The sequence below is a fragment of the Adiantum capillus-veneris genome, chromosome 17 (genome assembly GCF_014529385.1).
Source record: "Adiantum capillus-veneris isolate H3 chromosome 17, ASM1452938v2, whole genome shotgun sequence".
Taxonomy (NCBI): domain Eukaryota; kingdom Viridiplantae; phylum Streptophyta; class Polypodiopsida; order Polypodiales; family Pteridaceae; genus Adiantum; species Adiantum capillus-veneris.
In genome coordinates this window covers 35,373,441-35,392,729 of record NC_140947.1, presented here as the reverse complement: position 1 = coordinate 35,392,729, position 19,289 = coordinate 35,373,441, and the positions used below count along the sequence as shown (strand labels likewise).

The window sequence follows — 19,289 nt, the reverse complement described above, 5'->3', positions numbered from 1 at the left end:
ACTATGCTCTCCTATGGCACTCTTCAAACTCTACACATCTATGGTATCAATTTCATGTTTTAATCATGTCTACTAGTATTTGTAGAAACATCTTTGCTTGCTAGTTTTGGAGAAAATGATAGAGAAGTGATTTGTTAGGCATGAACCATGCATGGAACTCTATAAGTAAAAATCTTCTAAAGAAAAGCATGCACATGTCTCTGAAGAGTTTTGTGTAAGTTTGTGATGCTTCTATAGTAGAAAAAAGCGATGTTAAAGAAGGAAGAAGATGAGATTTCTTCAAATATATGAGTCTGTGAGTATGTTTTCGAGCGGAGTAGGCAAAAAATGTTGACTTGATCAAAGAACGCCATTATGTTGGCAAGATGATATAGCCACCTTATGGGGGGCAAGGAGATGTATCGTGACTGTATTTAGCTTCATTGAAAGATCTTATAATACAAAAAGCCCTATGGGGGGTCAACCATTCTAGCCCTCAATAGTGTTCTCTCTCTCTCTCTCTAATTTTTCTACTTATGGCTATGTGATTATGTTATGAATCTCTTATTTTGGTGATGTTCAAGTGATGGTGACTGTCTATTTCTCCCAAATTTTGTTGCAGACAAAGTGTGAGGACAAGGGTCGTAAGGGACAAGGTCCAATGGCTAGGAGTCTCAACCAACTAGTAGCCACATGGTAGCTACAAGGAATAATACATAGGGAAAGCTATATATGGATGGACAACTAAAAAAATAAGACTATCCCTTCTCTATGTTTTAGGATTGAGGCTGGAGGAGGAGCATGAAGGTCATGCTCGCTTCTTGTGGCTCTATAGAGAGAGACATTACGATGGCAAAGAGAGAGAGAGAGAGAGAGAGAGAGAGAGAGAGAGAGAGAGAGAGAGAGAGAGAGAGAGAGAGAGAGAGAGAGAGAGAACATAAAGAACTGAAAAGAAACCTCCAAAATGCACCTACTTTGTAGGTCACTTAGAATATAATTGCCAACCTTTCTCATCCAAAACAATCGAGTACATGACTGTGCAATTGTGACTCTCTCTCCTTAGGCAAGAGGTGGAGCAACATGGTACACTCTGGAAGACAACCTCACTCTTGTTTCCTGCACAAAGCAAGGCAAAATGTGTGCTAAATGGAGCTTTAAAATAAGTCCACATATAGTTTGAAACAATGATCACTCACACTATTTTAAATGGGTCCTCATCTTCTCAAATGCTCTTTCAATGTGCAAGCTCATTGGAAATTTTTCCCCCTTCTTTGATTGAAGCATTGCACCACCCTATTTTGTTCAGGGTAGTGCCAAAGCAACGATGCTCCACACTTATCAAATCTTACAAATAATTGTGTTTGCCCAATATAGGCGGGGCTTAGTGAATGAAATATGGGTAACTTGACCCCTCCAACAAAGAAGATTGTACATTCAAGAGGCATGATAACATCACTTTACAAGGAATTCTTAGGGTTACACTAATCACATGGGTGAATGCTAGCCAAACACCTTCTCTCTCCCCCCCTCTCTCTCTCTCTCTCACACACACACACACACACACACACACACACAACTTAATGAAATACATTCTAACAAATAAAGAAATGTTACAATGATAGAATGGCTTAAAAAACCACCAAACCAATGTTCAATATCTCAAAATTGATAAATATGAACATTATTTTATAATCCTTCAACATAGTATCTTAAAATGCTTGTTTGGATGACATTTGCAAGGATATTAACTTAATGATATCTAACAAAAGAACATTCTCTACTTGGAAGAGACATAGTAAATGTAAGAATGCTCATGAATAAGTGACACCTCATGAACCTGCAAGATGTAGAAACACATTGATTCAAAATGCATGGGCCTCATTCTTGCTTATTAACTTGTAAGCCTTAAATTGATTTTGAAAATTTCCACATCCAAATGCAAATATGCTAAGTAATAAAACAATTATTCAATTCAAAAAATTTGAAAGAATTACCAACATAAACTAGTCATCATAATATCAACAATCATGTCTATCAAATTAGGATACATTTATTGACACACCTAACAATTAGATGATACTCAAAACGCACACCTCCCATCAAAGCCTCTTCACATATCTCAAAAAATTTCCCAAGGAGAAACCCATGGAACAAATTTGAGATATGGGTGTAATGTTTGCATTGCTGGAATTAAGGTTGTAGGAAAACACATACAACTTGGAGAAGATGAAGGAAGCTGAACACACACAACAGAGAGTGTATTACTTAGTGTGCAATGGAAAAATAGATAGCCCAAGAGTGATGGGCGTGGATACAATGCATGGGGAAAAAAACCTCCTAGTGAGGGAAAAAATGCCCCGACGGTCCTAAGTGTGTTCACACATCACTACCACATGCATATGGTAACATGCATGTGTGCACAAATGATATGAGATATAGAGAGTAGAGTGAAGAAGAAGAAGAGGAAGAAGACAAGAGGATATTTTATAACATCGTAGGAATTAAGCCAAGAGACCTCAAACATCTATGCATATAGTTTTGAACCCAATACTTAATACTACGAGAGAAGAAGAAGAAGAATATTTCTTTTTATCGGGCATAAGAACCATCCTAAGAGACCTCAAAGATCTTTTTGACAAGTCTTGAAGTCTGGACATGTTGGATATAAAGCGAGATGTATGTGGGCGACTCTATCGTGACTTAATGAGGATTGAGTACTCTCTCTCTCTCTCTCTCTCTTTATATATATATATATTATATTTATATGTGTGTGTGTGCGCGTGCGCGATCTATGAACGTTTTAAGTGACACCTTTTTAGATGCTAAATACAATTTGTCCAAAGGAGCTAGCTTGGTTGTTTGAGCATTCATCCTTGGTGTCCATGGTCATTGGTTCGAATGTGATCAAGTGACTCACCGGATGTACTTTGTCACTTCGCACAAGAGTTCGCACAAGAGTTGTGCGATTTGACAAAAAGAAAAAAGAAAAAAAAAAGATGCTAAATACAATTTCCGATTACTTACCTAATTGAGCAGTAAATTCATGAGTCATATTAAAGACAGTATCACTGCGCCTAACAATAAGCACAGCCAACTTCGACATGGAGCCGAGCAAGGAGGATGGAGGACTACGGACGTTAAGCGAACCTTTGGTGAATAGTATGGCGGTGGGCGCCGTTTTCAAAGACTACGTAAGCGCATGTTGCTGAGAGAGAGAGAGAGAGAGAGAGAGAGAGAGAGAGAGAGAGAGAAGCTCTTCTCAACAGCCCATCGGCCTGGTTCTGTGTGAAAACTAAGCAACGAGCTATATGACAGTATATCAGTTGCAAAACTGGCCACTGAAATTTGGCCAAAAGTTAATATAGCCAGCTGCAGTAGCTTTGCAAGCAAAGAGAGAGAGAGAGAGAGAGAGAGAGAGAGAGAGAGAGAGCTGAGCTTTATGAACATCTTATAGAGGCCAAAGTCGGCCTCTAGGTATCCAGAAAAAAGGACAAAAGTGTTGATAATAAACCTGCTATAGAATAAAAGAGATTGATGTGGTGATGTATAAACATGTGTACGAGGGATGAAAGAGATGGAACATTAATTCTAATGGATGTGGAGCTATATGTACATGGGAGTACAAATCACTCTGCATGCCCGTGTGATTTACAGAGTGGCTATGCTGCATGCAATGAATAGCTCTTTCCACCATCACGGTGGTAAAGAAAGTGGACATGGCCGGGGGTGGTGTTAAGGTGCAACGGAAAAGGGTGAATCGGGTGATGATCTTGTGCAACTGCAAACAAACCTCCTCGCGGGACCGGGCAACCAATGGATCTATCAAGAAAGTTCTGTCCCTCTATTGCATATCGTCCACCGTAAGGCACCGGTAGCAACACTTGCAATGCAACTGGGGAAGCACAAAGAGAAACAAGCGCTAGCGGGAGAGCGCAAGAGAAAATGCTAGATGGAGAGATTGGTAGGTGGAGAAAAATGCTAGAGAGAGAGGTGGACACACAAAAGCTAGAGAGAGGGTGTGGGTGTGGGCCTCCCTGTATAGAGAAACCCAAAAACTGCCCTACATGTAGCCATAAACCCCACGATCCATAAATATTTTCCTAGACCCTAAAAATGTGAAAAGTTATGAAAGTGACTACAATTGCATACATGAATCGGAAAACTACAGAACAATGGAGACTCTGACCTTGAGTAACCTCGGTGAAGATATTAGTAGGGTTATCTGACATAGGACAATACTCTAGCCGATTAGATCCATCTTTGGTCTTCTTAGGAACAAAATGATACTGTATCTGTATATATCTTTATATGCTTAGTTTGGGCATGAAAGAGCGGGTTCCTCCCAATGGCTATAGCGGGGTGCATCGGAAGGTTTTAAGTATTTTAACTCAAATCTGGTACTTCGCACGAACACAAGGTTGCTTTACTTCATGTTGAGAGAGAAATTTAATTGAACACAATGAAACAGAGAGGGAGAGAGAGAAGAGAGATGACACCGCATGCCTTGTCCAAACCACCCTCAATGGCCCCCTTACTCTGTTGCCATAGCAAGTACTTGCTTTACATTACTTGCGTACAATGGCTAAATGCTGAATAGTGAGTGTTGATGCTTCATATGGATGAAATGCAAAATGCTAAGGCTGATCTGATGCAAAAACACTATGCTGATCTAGTGCAAAACGTTGGGCTGATCTGATGCAAAAGGTTGGGTTGAACTGATGCAAAAACGTTGTTGATGTTGGGGTGCTGGCGATGGAAACGCTAGGTGTTGTGGGCGTTGGATGCCCTTGCAGGTGTTGGTTTCTGATTTCCTAAAAACTGAAGGCCAAGTGACTCTTTTAAAGGTTTTTTTACCATTTGCCCTACCTACTTTTTATAAATGTCATGTCAAAGTCACTAATTGATAAATGACTTAAGTGACTGTTCATGTGCCTATATGCTTAAGTGACTGTACTGTGCAAGTGAGGGTATGCAACTATGACCTGCCTGATCATGCACGTCCTTCTAGAGGCTCACAAGGTGCCGGGCTAGATCCTAAGCTAACTAAGACTGATGCGGACGTGTAGCACTAGCTTGTCTACTTGGCTCAAGTGCAATTCGCACGTGACATCCCCCCTTGTTAAGGTGAGACACAACTACCGAACTTTTGCTGTGGATGCTTTTTGTACTACTGTTTGAGATGTAAACATTGACCATACAAGCTACTAGGTAGCCTTGCTACTGTCGCAGGATACTAGCCTTGATGTTGACTTTGCCTTGTGAGAAAGTACTACCACCCGCACAATCCTATCGTGAAAACATTGCGGGTGAAGATGAAATGTAAGGGTGCTCGGAGGAATATCCAAGTGTTCCATGTCAACAGAAGTGGACGCACGTTACATGCGAATGCAAAAGAGGGTTAGGGATCCTATCTCTAGCTCTTTCCATATTTGCATACATCGTACGAGGCAAGCAAATCTTGGTACTCAAGATCTGGATCTTCATGTATCCGTTTTCGATCTTTCTAGGTAAGTTATCTTAGTCAAAAGAAATTCCGACGCTTAGCTGCAATATACAGCGGCACTCATCTATACGAGCTAAAACCTTCTCTACATCCCGTTCATGCTATTCTCGTGATGCAAAACAAATGTGAATGTCATCTAGAAAAATAAACACACGTGCCGATCATGTCACCGAAACGACTTACCATAAGACGGTTGAAAGTCCCCACGACACCTGCCAATCCAAAAGGCATAACAACATACTCCCATTGCCCTTGCTCGGTTTGAAAGGCAATCTTGTAGGTGCCACCCTTGAATACCCTTACCCTTACTTGATGGTATCCACTCTTGAGATCGACTTTGCTGAAAACCTTAGCCCCATTGAGCCTATTGAAGATGTACTCAATGCGAGGCATAGGAAACTTGTTCTCAATAGCCATCTTGTTGAGTGTCTTGTAATCTACACACAAACGAGAAGACCTATCTTTCTTACAAAGAAACAAAATAGGAGCAATGAATGGACTTACACTAGGTTGTGTGAATTCCCTGGCCACCAACTCGGTTAACCGCCGCTCTAACTCCTCTTCTTGAGACTTGTTCAAGCGGTAGGGAGCCTTGCTGACGAGCTGCGCTCCTTCCATGAGTTTGATGTGATGATCCTTCAGACGCTCGGGAGGGAGACAGGGTGGGAGATGATCATGCAAGAATAGATGCTGATACTATTGAAGCAAACGTGAACCCTGTTGAGGTCTTGAGCCAATGGAGTGGCAGAAATTAATGCCGCTTGAGCTCCTCGTTGTGGCTCTGCACATGAGAGATTAGAGGCAAAGAATGTATGTCATGCTCACTATGATGAGAGTGAGGTGCTTTCTTTCCAACTAACTTGTGGATCATGCTCACAAAACCACTTAATGCCTAAATTCATATTACATCCAACGAGAGGAGTACAACAAACTTGTGATGGAAAGATACTTGCTGAACAGAGACTAGCACACTAGGACATTCGTGTATGATTAAAGAGGTTATGCAGGGAGCAAAGCCAAACACCTCAATGGGAGTTGCCGAGTAGCTTCTAAGCAGGCCCTCTTCAGACGAGAATCTCTAATCACATAATGCTCACTACCAGGATGAAACAAGATCACAAGACATTGACCATTAACATGACCATAACATTTAATGAGAGATTCATTAGGACGATCATTAGAAACTTGGGGCGCACTACTTGGCTCAAGCAAGACATAAGATGTTAGTTCTTTCTTAGGACAATCTCTTTTCATTTGACCCTTAGTTTGACACTTAAAACATCTTCCTTCTTTTCGCAATGTCTGTGCGCTTCTTCTGTGTTTTTGTGATCTGTGTGTGCATACGTTTCTTTCTGTGTAGGGTTTACTTACCAGAATGCCTTGTAAGCTTAATATTGATATTGATAGTTTTTGTGCTTTCCATTTTCCGACCGAGACTTTTAAAAAGTACAAATCACGTTTTAATTGACAAAAAACATGATCCAAAATAAAATTAGAAAGGATAGTTTTTTTTTTCGAAGGCATGGAAAATGGCCCTTTTCCAAAGCCCATAACTCAAATTTTAACAAGAATTTGGAGAGGCTTGTGAGAACTTAAAGCTTTCGTCTTGAAAAGTTCTACGACCATCGAGAGATCAAACTTTTTGAGTTTTGATTTCCTTTTCTCCAAAATTAGCCTGCAATTTTCACAAGTCTAGAGAGAGGCGGTTTGTTCTTCAATACTTAACCATCCTCCTACTATTTTTTTAGCAGATTTTTCATCAGGTGTTAACTTAGGGGTTTCTTGATTTTTAGCCTTTCCTTTATTATTGTTGTTAGATGAAGAGTTCTGCGCTTAAGTGTAGAGGAAGATTGAGAAGAAGAAGAATTACCATTGTTCTTACCGTTTTGTTGGTTTTGAGAGTTTTGCGAGATACTAGAAGATGACTTGTTTTCCTTGGGCTTACCTTTGTCGTGAGAGAGAGAGGGAGAGGTGAAGCCGGAACTCAATATCTCCAGAGGCAGAATGATACAAGATGCCAGTATAGTGGACAGGTGCTACACATATAGTGAGCCAACTTTGGGTCGGGAAAAACCTTTAAAAATACCGAACACAGAAAATCCACGACTCAGTTCTCGGGAGATTGATTACGCCTGTCGGCCCATTGTAGAGGAGTGGCATAAATGAATCTGTTGCCATTGTTGTGGGTCATTCCCATCCTTCTTCCGCTGCCATTTCTGGAACTCGTGAACCTTGAGCCACAATATAGAGAGACCCACCAATCAGTTTTATCATCAAAATAGGCTCCAAGACCTTTAGAAGAAGCTCTTTACATCTAGGTGTATGTAGTACATGTTTCAAGACAGTATCACCAGAGGGATACCAGAACCATCAACAATATGCACGGAAGACGAGAGAGACCAATAGTGCTCTAGATTGTGAGAGGAATGAGACGTGTGCCCCGCCCCCACTATCTCCAAGTCACCCCTCCTTGACATGGTCTTGAGTTTTGGCATTGGAGGGAAAGTAACATGAGAAAAGACTCGCAAAGAGAGAGAAGAATGAGAATGAGTAGGATAGGCAACTTCAGCCTATTTTTATATTCTCTGGTCATTTTTTTCCCTTTAGTTTTACCGTATTCTGTTTCTTGAATCTTGTGACTCCATATCTGTTATATTGTTATCTCTGCCAAGTTGGAATTCTTCTCCTCTTATCTACCAAATAGCGCATCTATTAGACTTATGTAAGGGTAATAGGCAGGGCATGCCTCGTGTGCTTATTTGTTCATACGCATTTGTGGTTTTAGTCCAACGTATGCTTCTTTCTATTGCAGACAGGGAGGATCAATTCATTGGATTTTCATCGCACTGAGGATCTTTTAGTGACAGCTAGTGATGACGAATCCATACGGCTGTACAATACAGCCAATGCATCGTATATCATAAATCTTTTCCTTCTATTATGAACTTCTTGATAAGTATCTAACTATTGCAGTCGCATTCTGGTGCAAAGTACCCCTTTTGAATTGATTGTTGAATGTTTCAGGTTGGTCAAGATGGTACATAGTAGAAAGTATGGAGTGAGTCAGATATGCTTTACTCATCATGTAAATGCGGTGCTCTATGCATCAAAAAATGATTGGGATGGTAAGTTGATTAGGTGCTTTCACCACATTACCATGTAGTGGTGATGTGAACTAGGAAGCATGTGTCAAAATCTTTTTAATTCATGTTTTGAAGTGACGACACAACAATGGACTGTCAATTTTAACTTCTATATTGATGGGTGGTCTCTGTTTTTCCTTCTTAGATTCTTTGCGATACCTGTCATTGTATGACAATAGGTATTTGCGGTACTTTAAGGGTCACAATGACAGGTGTGATTGGTTATGTTCTTTTTTTGATCAAGTTGTAAATTATGGATCATTGCCTGAAAGCAAGACTTGTGTATAACTGGAAATAGGGTGGTATCTTTATGCATGTCCCCAAAAAATGACTGCTTCATGTCAGGCTCTCTAGATCACACTGTGCGATTATGGGATTTGCGTGAAAGTGCATGCAAGGTATGCCAATTGCTGTCCTAATTATGTTAACATTTTTAGCACAATGACAGAGAGTGAACTTTTTGCACAACAGGGATTGCTTCGTGTTCGAGGCAGACCTGCAGTTGCATACGATCAACAGGGTCTCGTGTTTGCTGTAGCCATGGAAGGAGGAGCTATTAAACTTTTTGATGCCAGATCTTATGACAAGGTCCTCAAGACCTATCTTTCTTTTTCTTGGTGAAATAGTTATGTCGAACGCACCAGTAATGAGCTTGAATGCTTGTCAATGTAGGGACCATTTGATACATTTTTTGTCGGTGGTGACACTGCGGAAGTTTCAGGAATGAAATTCAGTAACGATGGCAAGATGATGCTCTTGTCCACCACAAGCAGCCATGTGTATGTACTTGATGCATACAGTGGCAAGAAGGTGAGAAACTCTCTTTGTTGAGTTTTGCAAGGGCATGCTATTCTATGAGTTTAGCGAAATAGCCTAGTATGCTTCATACTTTTCCTTCAATATATACGTGTATCATGAGGCTATTCTTCAGAAAACTAACTTGAACTCAGATTCTGCCATCATTGCAAGAACTGTTTCGCAGTTTTGAAGATTACCAATCAAGTCTACAGTTTGAACACTTTATTTGCCTAAAGCTATATCAAGGTTTGGCTGTTATGGACTTATTGTGGTGCTCAGACAAAAAGGTCAACAACCTACTGTTTTGTAGATAGTTTGAATTCTACTATCACATGACCAATCAGAGCCCTAGAATGTCATATTAGAGACCAAAACCCAAGGCCTTTGTCATCCTGTCGGTACATGTGGTCATCCATCTTTCCTCTTCCATTGATTCCTCAAGTACACTTTTTTAATTGGTTCAGGCCCAATCTCTATGTTGGCCAATGGACCACTTTGACGAGCTGACCGGTCATTGTCACTCTGGTTCTGGAAATAGTATGTATTTGAACTGCACAATAGTAACCTAGAAACATAGCAAACACTGAATTGACCAATGTTTCTCTAATGAAAGAAAGCCATAAATGGAAATGGGGTTGGAGTTTCCTTATATACAATGCGTGCACATGCATGTGTGCACGCGTTGCATACATGCACACACGCGTGTGTGCATGTGCGTGCATTTATACATGTCCATGCGTGAAAATAAGAAAGTTAAATGTTGACTGGATTGGGGTTCAAGACAAAAATTTGATGTATAAAGTGCATGGTTCCTTTGAATGTCCTAAAAAGAAAAAAAGAGTACAATGGAAACGCAATCAAATAATGACAGTGAAGTGAAGCATATTCAATGTTCAATGCAGTACTATCCACTATCATGATATGTGTAACTAAATCTGTCGGGAATATTAGGATGCAACAAGCTAATGGGCCAAAAAGCTTCGAAATTCTGCTAGTGCCAACTTTCAAAGTAGGGCATCTTTTTGCAGCTCAATGGTGTCTGGTGAAGTTATGATGAAAGATGGTCGCTGGATATAGTGCTAGGTTCTATTAAATAGCTTGAGCTCTTGTGACACCAGCAACTCTTGGGATGTTTATTACCACTAAAGGTGAATCTGGGCTAATCCTGGATTCATCTAGGTATATTTTTTCTGATGCCCATCAACTACCTCATTTTTGTGCTAATTCTTCCAATTTAATGCTTCTTTTAGTGCTAGGGTCATTATGGCTGAGTCTGCCCTTGAGCTCCGGAGTCTTGACAAAAACTCAGTACGTGTTGATGTATGCTTATGTGTGTGCGTGCATGTGGTATGTGTTGTGTTTGGGAGCATATGTTAGCTCCTAGTTCTACACCCACTATTGGGCACTGACGACGTTAATGGTATTTAGTCAATACTGTGCATGATGGAGCTGATGGTGATATTGTCTGGTGGTTGACTACCATGGGTCTATACCTTGCACTTTCCTTTAAAGGTGAATCTGGGTTAATCTTGGATTCATCTAGGTATATTTTTTAGTCGTATAGCGGACATGCAGACTTCACATTGTGAAGTTTTCGTCCGATTTATGACCAATTGATATTGTGCTAATTCTTTCTATCTTTTGTGGTGCGTATGCCCTATCAACTACCTCATTTTTGTGCTAATTCTTCCGATTTAATGCTTCTTTTAGTGCTAGGCTTCATTATGGCCGAGTCTGTCCTTAATCTCCGGAGTCTTGACAAAAACTCAGTACGCTGAACTTTGTGTTGATGTATGCTCATGTGTGTGCGTGCGTGTGGTGTGTGTTGTGCTTGGGAGCATATGTTAGTACCTAGTTCTACACCCACTATTGGGCACTGACGACGTTAGTGGGGATGTGGTGGTATTTAGTTAATACTATGCATGATGGTTTTATTGTCTTGTGGGCGACTACGATGGGTCTATACCTTGCACTTTCCTTTAAAGGCGAATCTGGGATTATCCTGGATTCATCTAGGTATGTTTATTACTGCTAAAGCTTAACATTTTATAACAAAGAGTTAATCACTATTTTCTCACAAAAAATTAGAGGCCATTATTCCACTTAGTTATGAATTTACTATTTTATTGAGTGATTGATGAAAGCAAATACAACGCTGACTTCCCTTTCTTCCTGGCTTCTCTAACTGTTAACAACTCTGCAGCTTTTTGGGGTGAGCTCATTTGAAATTCAGACCGAAGTCTCTTACAGGGATCTTGTCTGTTTTATGACAACTATTTTCTCCTTCAAGTTCGAAATATCCCACCTTTACTTGGACTCTCTCAAGTTGTTGAAAGGGACTTTAGTTAACCTTTGCTTGAGGAAATTTATCTATTATTTAGTCTGGATTTTCCTGTTCGTGCTTTCCCTTTTCCAAACCTTGTCCATTGTACACTCTTCACACTTTCTTTTTTCAACAACATTGTTTGACTTGTGGTTTGGATTTTTGTCAATGTATCCAACAGTTTCTTTACCTGGCATGTACTCCTCTGCAAGTGTTTGTTTAATGCCCGTCCTTCGTAACTTTGCTTGAAGGTGAGATCTGCGAGGTTCGGGACTTGTTCTGCGATGTCTAAGTGCTGAAAACTGAAAACGTTTGTGCTTGTGTTGGTTCTGTCGCGGTAGATCTGCAAAACGCTAGAATGCCTGGCAGATGCAAAAATGCTAGGGCTGAAAATGGTCTGGCTGTGGGTAATCTGCTAACGCTGGGAGTCTTCTGCTTCTTGCTGTCGCCAATGCAAAAACGCTGGCTGATTTGGTCCAAAAATGCTAGCCTTCTGCTGTGATGCAAAAACGCTAGGCCTCTTGGGGGTTCTGCTAAGAACTTGCCTGTTGAGCGTGTGCTCCTGCTGCCTCTTTTGCCAGAAAGTGCTAGCGCTAGGTTTTCTTTTATACTTCCTTGTAATATTGCCCTACCTAGTTCCCAACAAAAGTCACTTAAAAATAGTAAGTGAAAAATGTCAAAAATAGGGAAAATAGGTCTATGCACTATAAAAATGCTCCTGATGGGTTCTGATGGAAATCTGATGATCATGCTGTGTGCAACCAGAGGATATGCATCTAATCTAAGTGTCTGGACATGCACGTTCTGCGAACAGACTCACAAAAGATCACTTCCTATTCTAGACTGACTTGACTGAACTGAACCCTGGTCATGCTGTAGCTTGTCCACAGATACATAGGCTTGGATGTGTCATGTGACATGATTACTTCATGTTCTTGAGAATGTAAAGCTCCATGCAATCATCTTAGCGCATGCTATTCTGCAGCCGCTTACCCGCTATACCCTACGCAGCATTGTGTGCCCCTCGTGTCCTCTCCCCACTCACACACTCACAATCGTGCGTAGGCACTTGCATGCTCTCGCTCGCTCGCGTGCACACACTCACCCCCCAGCTCCCCTACATTGATTTTTCTCGTAGCTTGAGTTTGGCCTTAAAAACGTCTATAAAATCTCTCTCTCTCTCTCTCTCTAAATTATAAAAAAATTGTCTTATTAAAATGAATATCTCTAGGACGCAGCCTCAAGATCAATGTACAAAGCTGATCACCTTAGAGGTGTGATCCCAAATATGTCCATGAAATATACAATGAATGACTAAGACTATTTCTTGGTTTTTAAAATAAGTCTCTCAGATCTCCTAACATATACATTCTTTTGTGATCCCAAGAGTGGGGAAGCTCTCTTCATACTGTGCCATGAGCACAACAAGAGGAACATCATTTCTGTCAGAACTACATAAAGGTACAACAGTATCTCCAAAAATCCTAGTGGTATCTCTGCCGAAGAAGAGCAAGCTTAAAGAGGTGGATCTTATGGAGGTTTCTTGCACCCGCAGACCAGTCTGATTGGAGGCACACGTGCCTACCTTTGTCACCTTCTCCTCCTCTTCTTTGCTTCTCTCCTCCTACCTTTGTCCTCTTAGAAGCTCATGACGTCTCCTACCGCATAGCGCGCGCACACACACACTGTAACAATGTCAGACTTTGTAAATAATTAATTTATTTACGAGGAAATAATTATTTAATTAGTTGTGTGCACATCAAAATAGATCTAGCAGTTCTTGGGCCTCAGGCGTGCCCAAAATTTGGGCCAGAGCACCTCAGGAAGACCCTAGCAGAAAATACCCTGAAACCCTATTGATTGGGAAATGGGGTCTTCAATGAAGGTGTAGATAGTAGCCTTAGATTTCAGGCTCAGAAAAATATGCGCGTTAGTGCGAGCACAGGAATGCGATGGGGTCCTTAAAACAGTACCCCTATGGCTTGAATTATTTTTACGACCTTAGGATAAGTCAGTTAAAATGATTTTAAATTGTTTGTGCCGGACCAAATGGCCGGACAAATGCGAACAGGTAATGCCAGAGCAGTGTCGGTACGACATTGTGCTGGGGAGCAGCTAACATTTTACTAGTATCATCCGTGTGTGCAGTTGCGAGTTGATTTGCACATTTTATTAATAGCCTAGGGACTTTTAAATGTGAAAGTTGAATGGTTTTAAAGTTATTAAGTAAGTGTGCCACTTTGCACACTTACCAATGCAAACTAGCTCCCTCACTCACTCTCACTCTCACTCTCTCTCTTGCTAGCGCCCCCTTCTCTGGCTGGCTTGATAAGAGCACCCCCTCCCCCACTTATTAGGTTGGCAGTGCTCCTATCCCCCTATTGTGATTATGCTTGACGCATTGGAGCCCTCCATGGAAGCTTGAGAGCAGCCCCTTGCGACATATGTGGTGGTCTCGTTGCTCTTGTCTAGAACAAGGGTTCTCATAGCCATAGCTAGCTTTTGGTGAAGTTTATTCGCGAGAAGTTGCAACTCTCTTCGTAGAGTGTGGTGGCTGTAAATTCTATGTTTTCAGCCCTTAATCATCTCTTTTAGGGTGAATTTCAGCAAAGTACTCATAGAATCTCGTTCTTCTCTACCTACACTACGTGTACACAAAGTTTGGTGCGATTCCATCGCGAAAAGGTCTCTATTTCGGTAACATTTTCACATTATGTGCAGAAAATTACAGCAAGCATGCGTGCGTGCATTTTGCGTGTTTCTCCCTTGTTTTTAATGCAAGAATGATTATGCATAAAGGGACACAGTTAGCGGAAGGTAGACTCTCACTTTCCGTTGAGTTTTGTGGGAGATAGACTCTCGTTTTCAAGAGCTTCCCAAAATCTCATAGCAGAGGAAAAATCCTCTCAGTATTCAGAGAGTAGCTTTCGCGCGCTCTTAGTCAGAAGGAGAAAAGAAAGAATAGAAGACGGGCTATTGCCCCGTTCCTGTGCTTGTAAAGATTCTCCCTTAGTAATAAAAATCTCTTTATGGGGGGGGGGGGGGGACCAGCCCATCTTCTAGTCCCAATGAAGTGTCAAGCTTTCTCTCTCTCTCTCTCTCTCTCTCTCTCTCCAATTCTCTTGAGTATTTGAAGTATAATTAAAAGTCAATTTATGCTTCCGTATTTTTGTGTCAGTGGTATTAGAGCAAAGTCGTCTCTCTCTTTCTTAAGGGATTGACGACTCTTGGCAGACTGCAGAAATGGAAGGACGCAAGATAGAGTTCTCTATCCTTCAACAGCAGGTGGCAGAGTTGCAAAAAGCTCTCTCCCATCCAGAAGTCCAAAAGATTCTCCATACCCTTGAGAAAGGGAAGGAGAAAGTGCAGATGGGGTCGGGAGAAATCCCGCAGAACCCAAAGACGCAAGAAACAAAGAAAGATCCTTTAATTGGAACCTCTCGCATGCACGAGAGGCAGAGGAAACCTCCAGAACGTCATGTGTTGTTTAATCCAAAGGTTCAAGAGCAAGATCCTCCTAATTCTCCTAGTTTTCTTTCATGAAGAATCTGGATGACATAGTCGCTCCAGAGGACATGTTTCTTGACGATCCGTCACAGCAGGAAGTGCATTCAAGGGAAAGGACTTGTGACCACAAGGAGTCTAAGCATAGAAAGAAGGAGCATCATAAGAGGAAACACCACAAGCAGAAAACATTCAAGTCAGGTGACAAAGATGTAAAATTCGACACCTACAATGGACGGCGTAAGCTTTGGCTTTCATCCGCCAATTTGAAGTTGCATTTGCAGAAGGGAACTTTAAAGAAAGATCCAAGCTTCGCCATGTCAGTATGTACCTGAAAGGCATCGCCAGTAGTTGATGGTTAACCCTGATCCTAGAAAAACGCAAACCCCAAGATTGGATTGCTTTCAAGAAGGAGTTTTACGCACAGTCCCTTCCTCCAGACTATGAGGAAGAGGTAAAGAAAGAATGGGATCGACTTTCACAGTCAGAGAACGAAATTGTTCCACGCTATGTGGATAGGTTTTCGGACGTTCTCTTAAAAGTCACTCCATTCAAGAAGATTGAAGATTCAGAGAACATGTGCAAGTTTGAAGCAGGATTGCATGAAGCCTTGCAAAAGGCTATGAAGCTTTACCCTCGAGGTAACTTGCAGATACTTATGGGATCAGCTCGCATAGCTGATGGAATACATGACAAGGGTACTCCCATGAAGATGGAGCAAAGCACCTATCATGCCAAGCAGAAGGCTCTCCCTGAACAACCTACCTCTACTTCTTCTTCTTAAAAGAAGAAAAGAACCGCCTTCGATGCAGAAGTAAAGCCAAATTAGCCCAAGAAAGGGAAATATCTCTCTCCTGCTGAATTGAGAACCTACATCAGTGAAGGAAGATGCTTGAAGTGTGGACAAATTGGACATATGAAGGGTGATTGTCCTACCAAAACCCCGCAACCACCCTCTTCCAATGCAGTCTCAGATGTACAAGGGAATACAACCAAGGATGGAAAAGAAAGAGCTCTTCTCAAAGCATGGGGTAGCATCAACAACCAGCGGGCTCTTATTTTGTTTGATCCTGGCAGTACAGACAATTTCATCTCTACAAAGCTAGCTGATGACCTGAATTTACAGCCCAACCGTGTTGGAGTTTCTATTCAAGCACAATCTATTGTCAAAGGCCCAAAGGGTAGAACTCCAGTTTTACTCCAATCATAGGGAAGCTGAATTTAAAGGTCGACAACTACAAAGATCAAGAGTTTTTCTTACTAGCTTCTCTTGAAGGGTGTGATGTCATCTTGGGAATGCCTTGGCACTACAAGTTGCATCCCATTCCTGACTATGTTCAAAAAACTTTATCCTTTGATCATAAAGGAAAGCAATATACTTGCGGATGCAGGTGATTGGCGTATCCCCATCGCCAAACACATTGCAATCAAGAAAGTAATGAAAGTCTTTTCCAGCGTACTTAATTTTTGCAAGAGAGAGAGATGTGTCTGCTTCACAACTTTCTTCCTCTTTAGAGCAAAAAAGAATTAAGTTATTAGAAAGTTTTGAAGATTGTTTTGCAGATGAACTTCCAAATGAACTCCCTACCTTCTCAACCTGAGGATTATACAATTGATTTGATCCTAGGAAGTTCTCCTCCAAATCAGCCCCCTTATCGAGTTAGTTTAATGCAACAAGAGGAAATACTCAAACAGGTTAACAAATTTTTGGAGAAGGGCTTAAAAAGGCCTAGTACTTCTCCATATTGTTGACCTGTCTTGCTAGTACAGAAAAAGGATGGCACATTTCACATGTGCATATCTTTAAACAAGATCACAATCAAGAATCGATTCCCAATCCCTCGGATTGATGACATTCTTGATAAGTTACAAGGAGCAAGTGTCTTTAGTCGTATAGACTCGAAAAGCGGGTATCATCAAATCCGCATAGCTCCTCAGGATGTGCATAAGAGTTCATCTAGAACAACCTTCAGGTTGTATGAATTCTTAGTGATGCCTTTTGGACTCACTAATGCACCAGCCACATTCAACAGAATGATAGATAGAATCTTTCACTCATATAGAAGATTTACAGGAGTTTTCTTCGATGACGTCTTAATCTCCTCAGAGACGGAAGACGAACACTATCAGCATCTCGCATTAGTATTTGAAGAATTACGCAAACACAAATTATTTATGAATGTTAAGAAGAGTGAGTTCTTTCTAAAAGAAATTCACTATTTGGGCCATATAGTATCTCACAACCAGGTGAGAATGGACCCTGATAAGATTCAAGCACTTGTAGAATGGCCTACGCCAACTACAGTACATGATGTACGAAGTTTTCTCGGCCTTTGTTCCTATTATCGGCGTTTCATTCGAGCCTTTGCCACCATAGTGGGTCCTCTCCATGATTTGACAAAGAAGCGGATTCCATTCCAGTGGGGGCTTGGACAAAAACAAGCTTTTGAAAAGCTTAAGTATCTACTCAGTCACGGACCTGTTCTCACCGTCCCTGATCTTTGTAAACCTTTCGAGGTGTACTGCGATGCATCTGGAGATTGTGTAGGAGGAGTTTTGTACCAAGAGGGTCATGCCATAGCCTACGAAAGTCGGCGCCTTAGAGATGCAGCGTTGCATGCTTCGATGTATGAAATAGAGCTAATGGCAGTAATTCATGCTTTTTCCATTTGGAAACATTATCTGTTAGGAGTTGATTTTATACTCAAGACAGATCATCAGAGTCTCTTGCTACTTTCTCACACTGAGAAAGTTATCCGAAAAGTAGATGAGATGGGCCAACTTTCTTTCAACGTTCCATTTTCAAATTTTACACACTTCAAGAACAAAGAATGCGGTTGCAGATGCTCTCTCCAGGCATCCAAAGATCAATGCAATGACAACAATTTATCATGAGGAACTAGAATGTCTCAGTGAGATGTATCCTCAAGATCCAGACTTCGCTACAATTTGGGCAGATCTTTAAGCTGGTCACTCAAGGCCACCTTATTCCATTAGGGATAGTACACTATATCGTCAACAAGCAATATGCATAGCTCAGCCCTTATGACAGAAGGTGATGGATGAAGCACATAATTTTCCTTATGCCGGGCATCGGGGAATTGCTGCTACCACTAGTGCCCTCGAAAGATATTTCTTTTGGCCAACACTCCGTGCGGACATTGAAAAATATGTACGCGAGTGTTTTGTTTGCCAAAAAGTGAAATATGACAGACATAAAGTTTATGGCAAGCTTCAGCCACTCCCTGTGCCTAACACGCCATGGGAAAGTATTGCCATGGATTTTATTACGGATCTTCCTAGATCCAAGAATGGAAATGATGCAATTTGGACTATAGTAGACAGATTCAGTAAGCAAGCACATTTCCTTCCAGTTAAGAAGACGATCAAGGCTGATCACATGGCTAGAATATTTCTAGCTCTGATTTTTAAACACCATGGATTGCCGAAAGACTATTGTCAGCGATAAAGATCCTCCCATGACTAGTCTATTTTGGCAGGCGTTGTTCGAGAACTTGGGAACTAAGCTTCATTTTTCATCAGCTTATCATCCTCAAACAGATGGTCAAAGCGAAATCGCCAATGCCACTGTTTTAGACCTCTTCAAGTGCTATATTTCGGAAAGACAATCTGAATGGGAACAGTACTTATGAGTTTGCGTATAATAATACCATACATTCCTCAACTGGTAAAGCTCCCTTCGAAATTATTTATGGGAAGCCACTCTTACTTCCCATTATGGTTATCAAAGAAAACATCTTTGCCGCAGATGAATTTGTGCGCAATATTGATACTGCCTACCAACAAGTAAAGCAAGCGATTCTTCGTACTCAAGAGTAGCAGAAGAGAAAAGCAGACAAGCACAGAAGGACGCTCAATCTTGAAAAATGACAATATGTCCTACTTAAGTTTGAGAAAGCTAGATTGAAAAAGCGGGTCGGAAAAGGGAAAGTGGTTAAACTTTCCCATAGATTTTACGGCCCTTTCAATATTACAGATAAAGTCAATGACATGACTTTTAGATTGGATTTGCCTTTTC

The 19,289-nt window shown here is 41.1% G+C and overlaps 1 protein-coding gene across 1 annotated transcript in view; it reads left to right on the top strand.

Moving 5' to 3' along the window:
- Positions 1-3,022: 3,022 nt before the first annotated feature.
- Positions 3,023-19,289, top strand: part of LOC147437053 (Transducin/WD40 repeat-like superfamily protein) — a 58,688-nt gene continuing 42,421 nt past the window's right edge. The window contains exons 1-7 of the mRNA XM_086486466.1: positions 3,023-3,170; positions 8,295-8,395; positions 8,507-8,607; positions 8,771-8,837; positions 8,924-9,023; positions 9,097-9,213; positions 9,298-9,435. Of these exons, the coding sequence (XP_086342592.1) occupies positions 3,081-3,170; positions 8,295-8,395; positions 8,507-8,607; positions 8,771-8,837; positions 8,924-9,023; positions 9,097-9,213; positions 9,298-9,435 (714 nt within the window). The 5' untranslated portion in view covers positions 3,023-3,080. The remainder of the gene's footprint in view (positions 3,171-8,294; positions 8,396-8,506; positions 8,608-8,770; positions 8,838-8,923; positions 9,024-9,096; positions 9,214-9,297; positions 9,436-19,289) is intronic.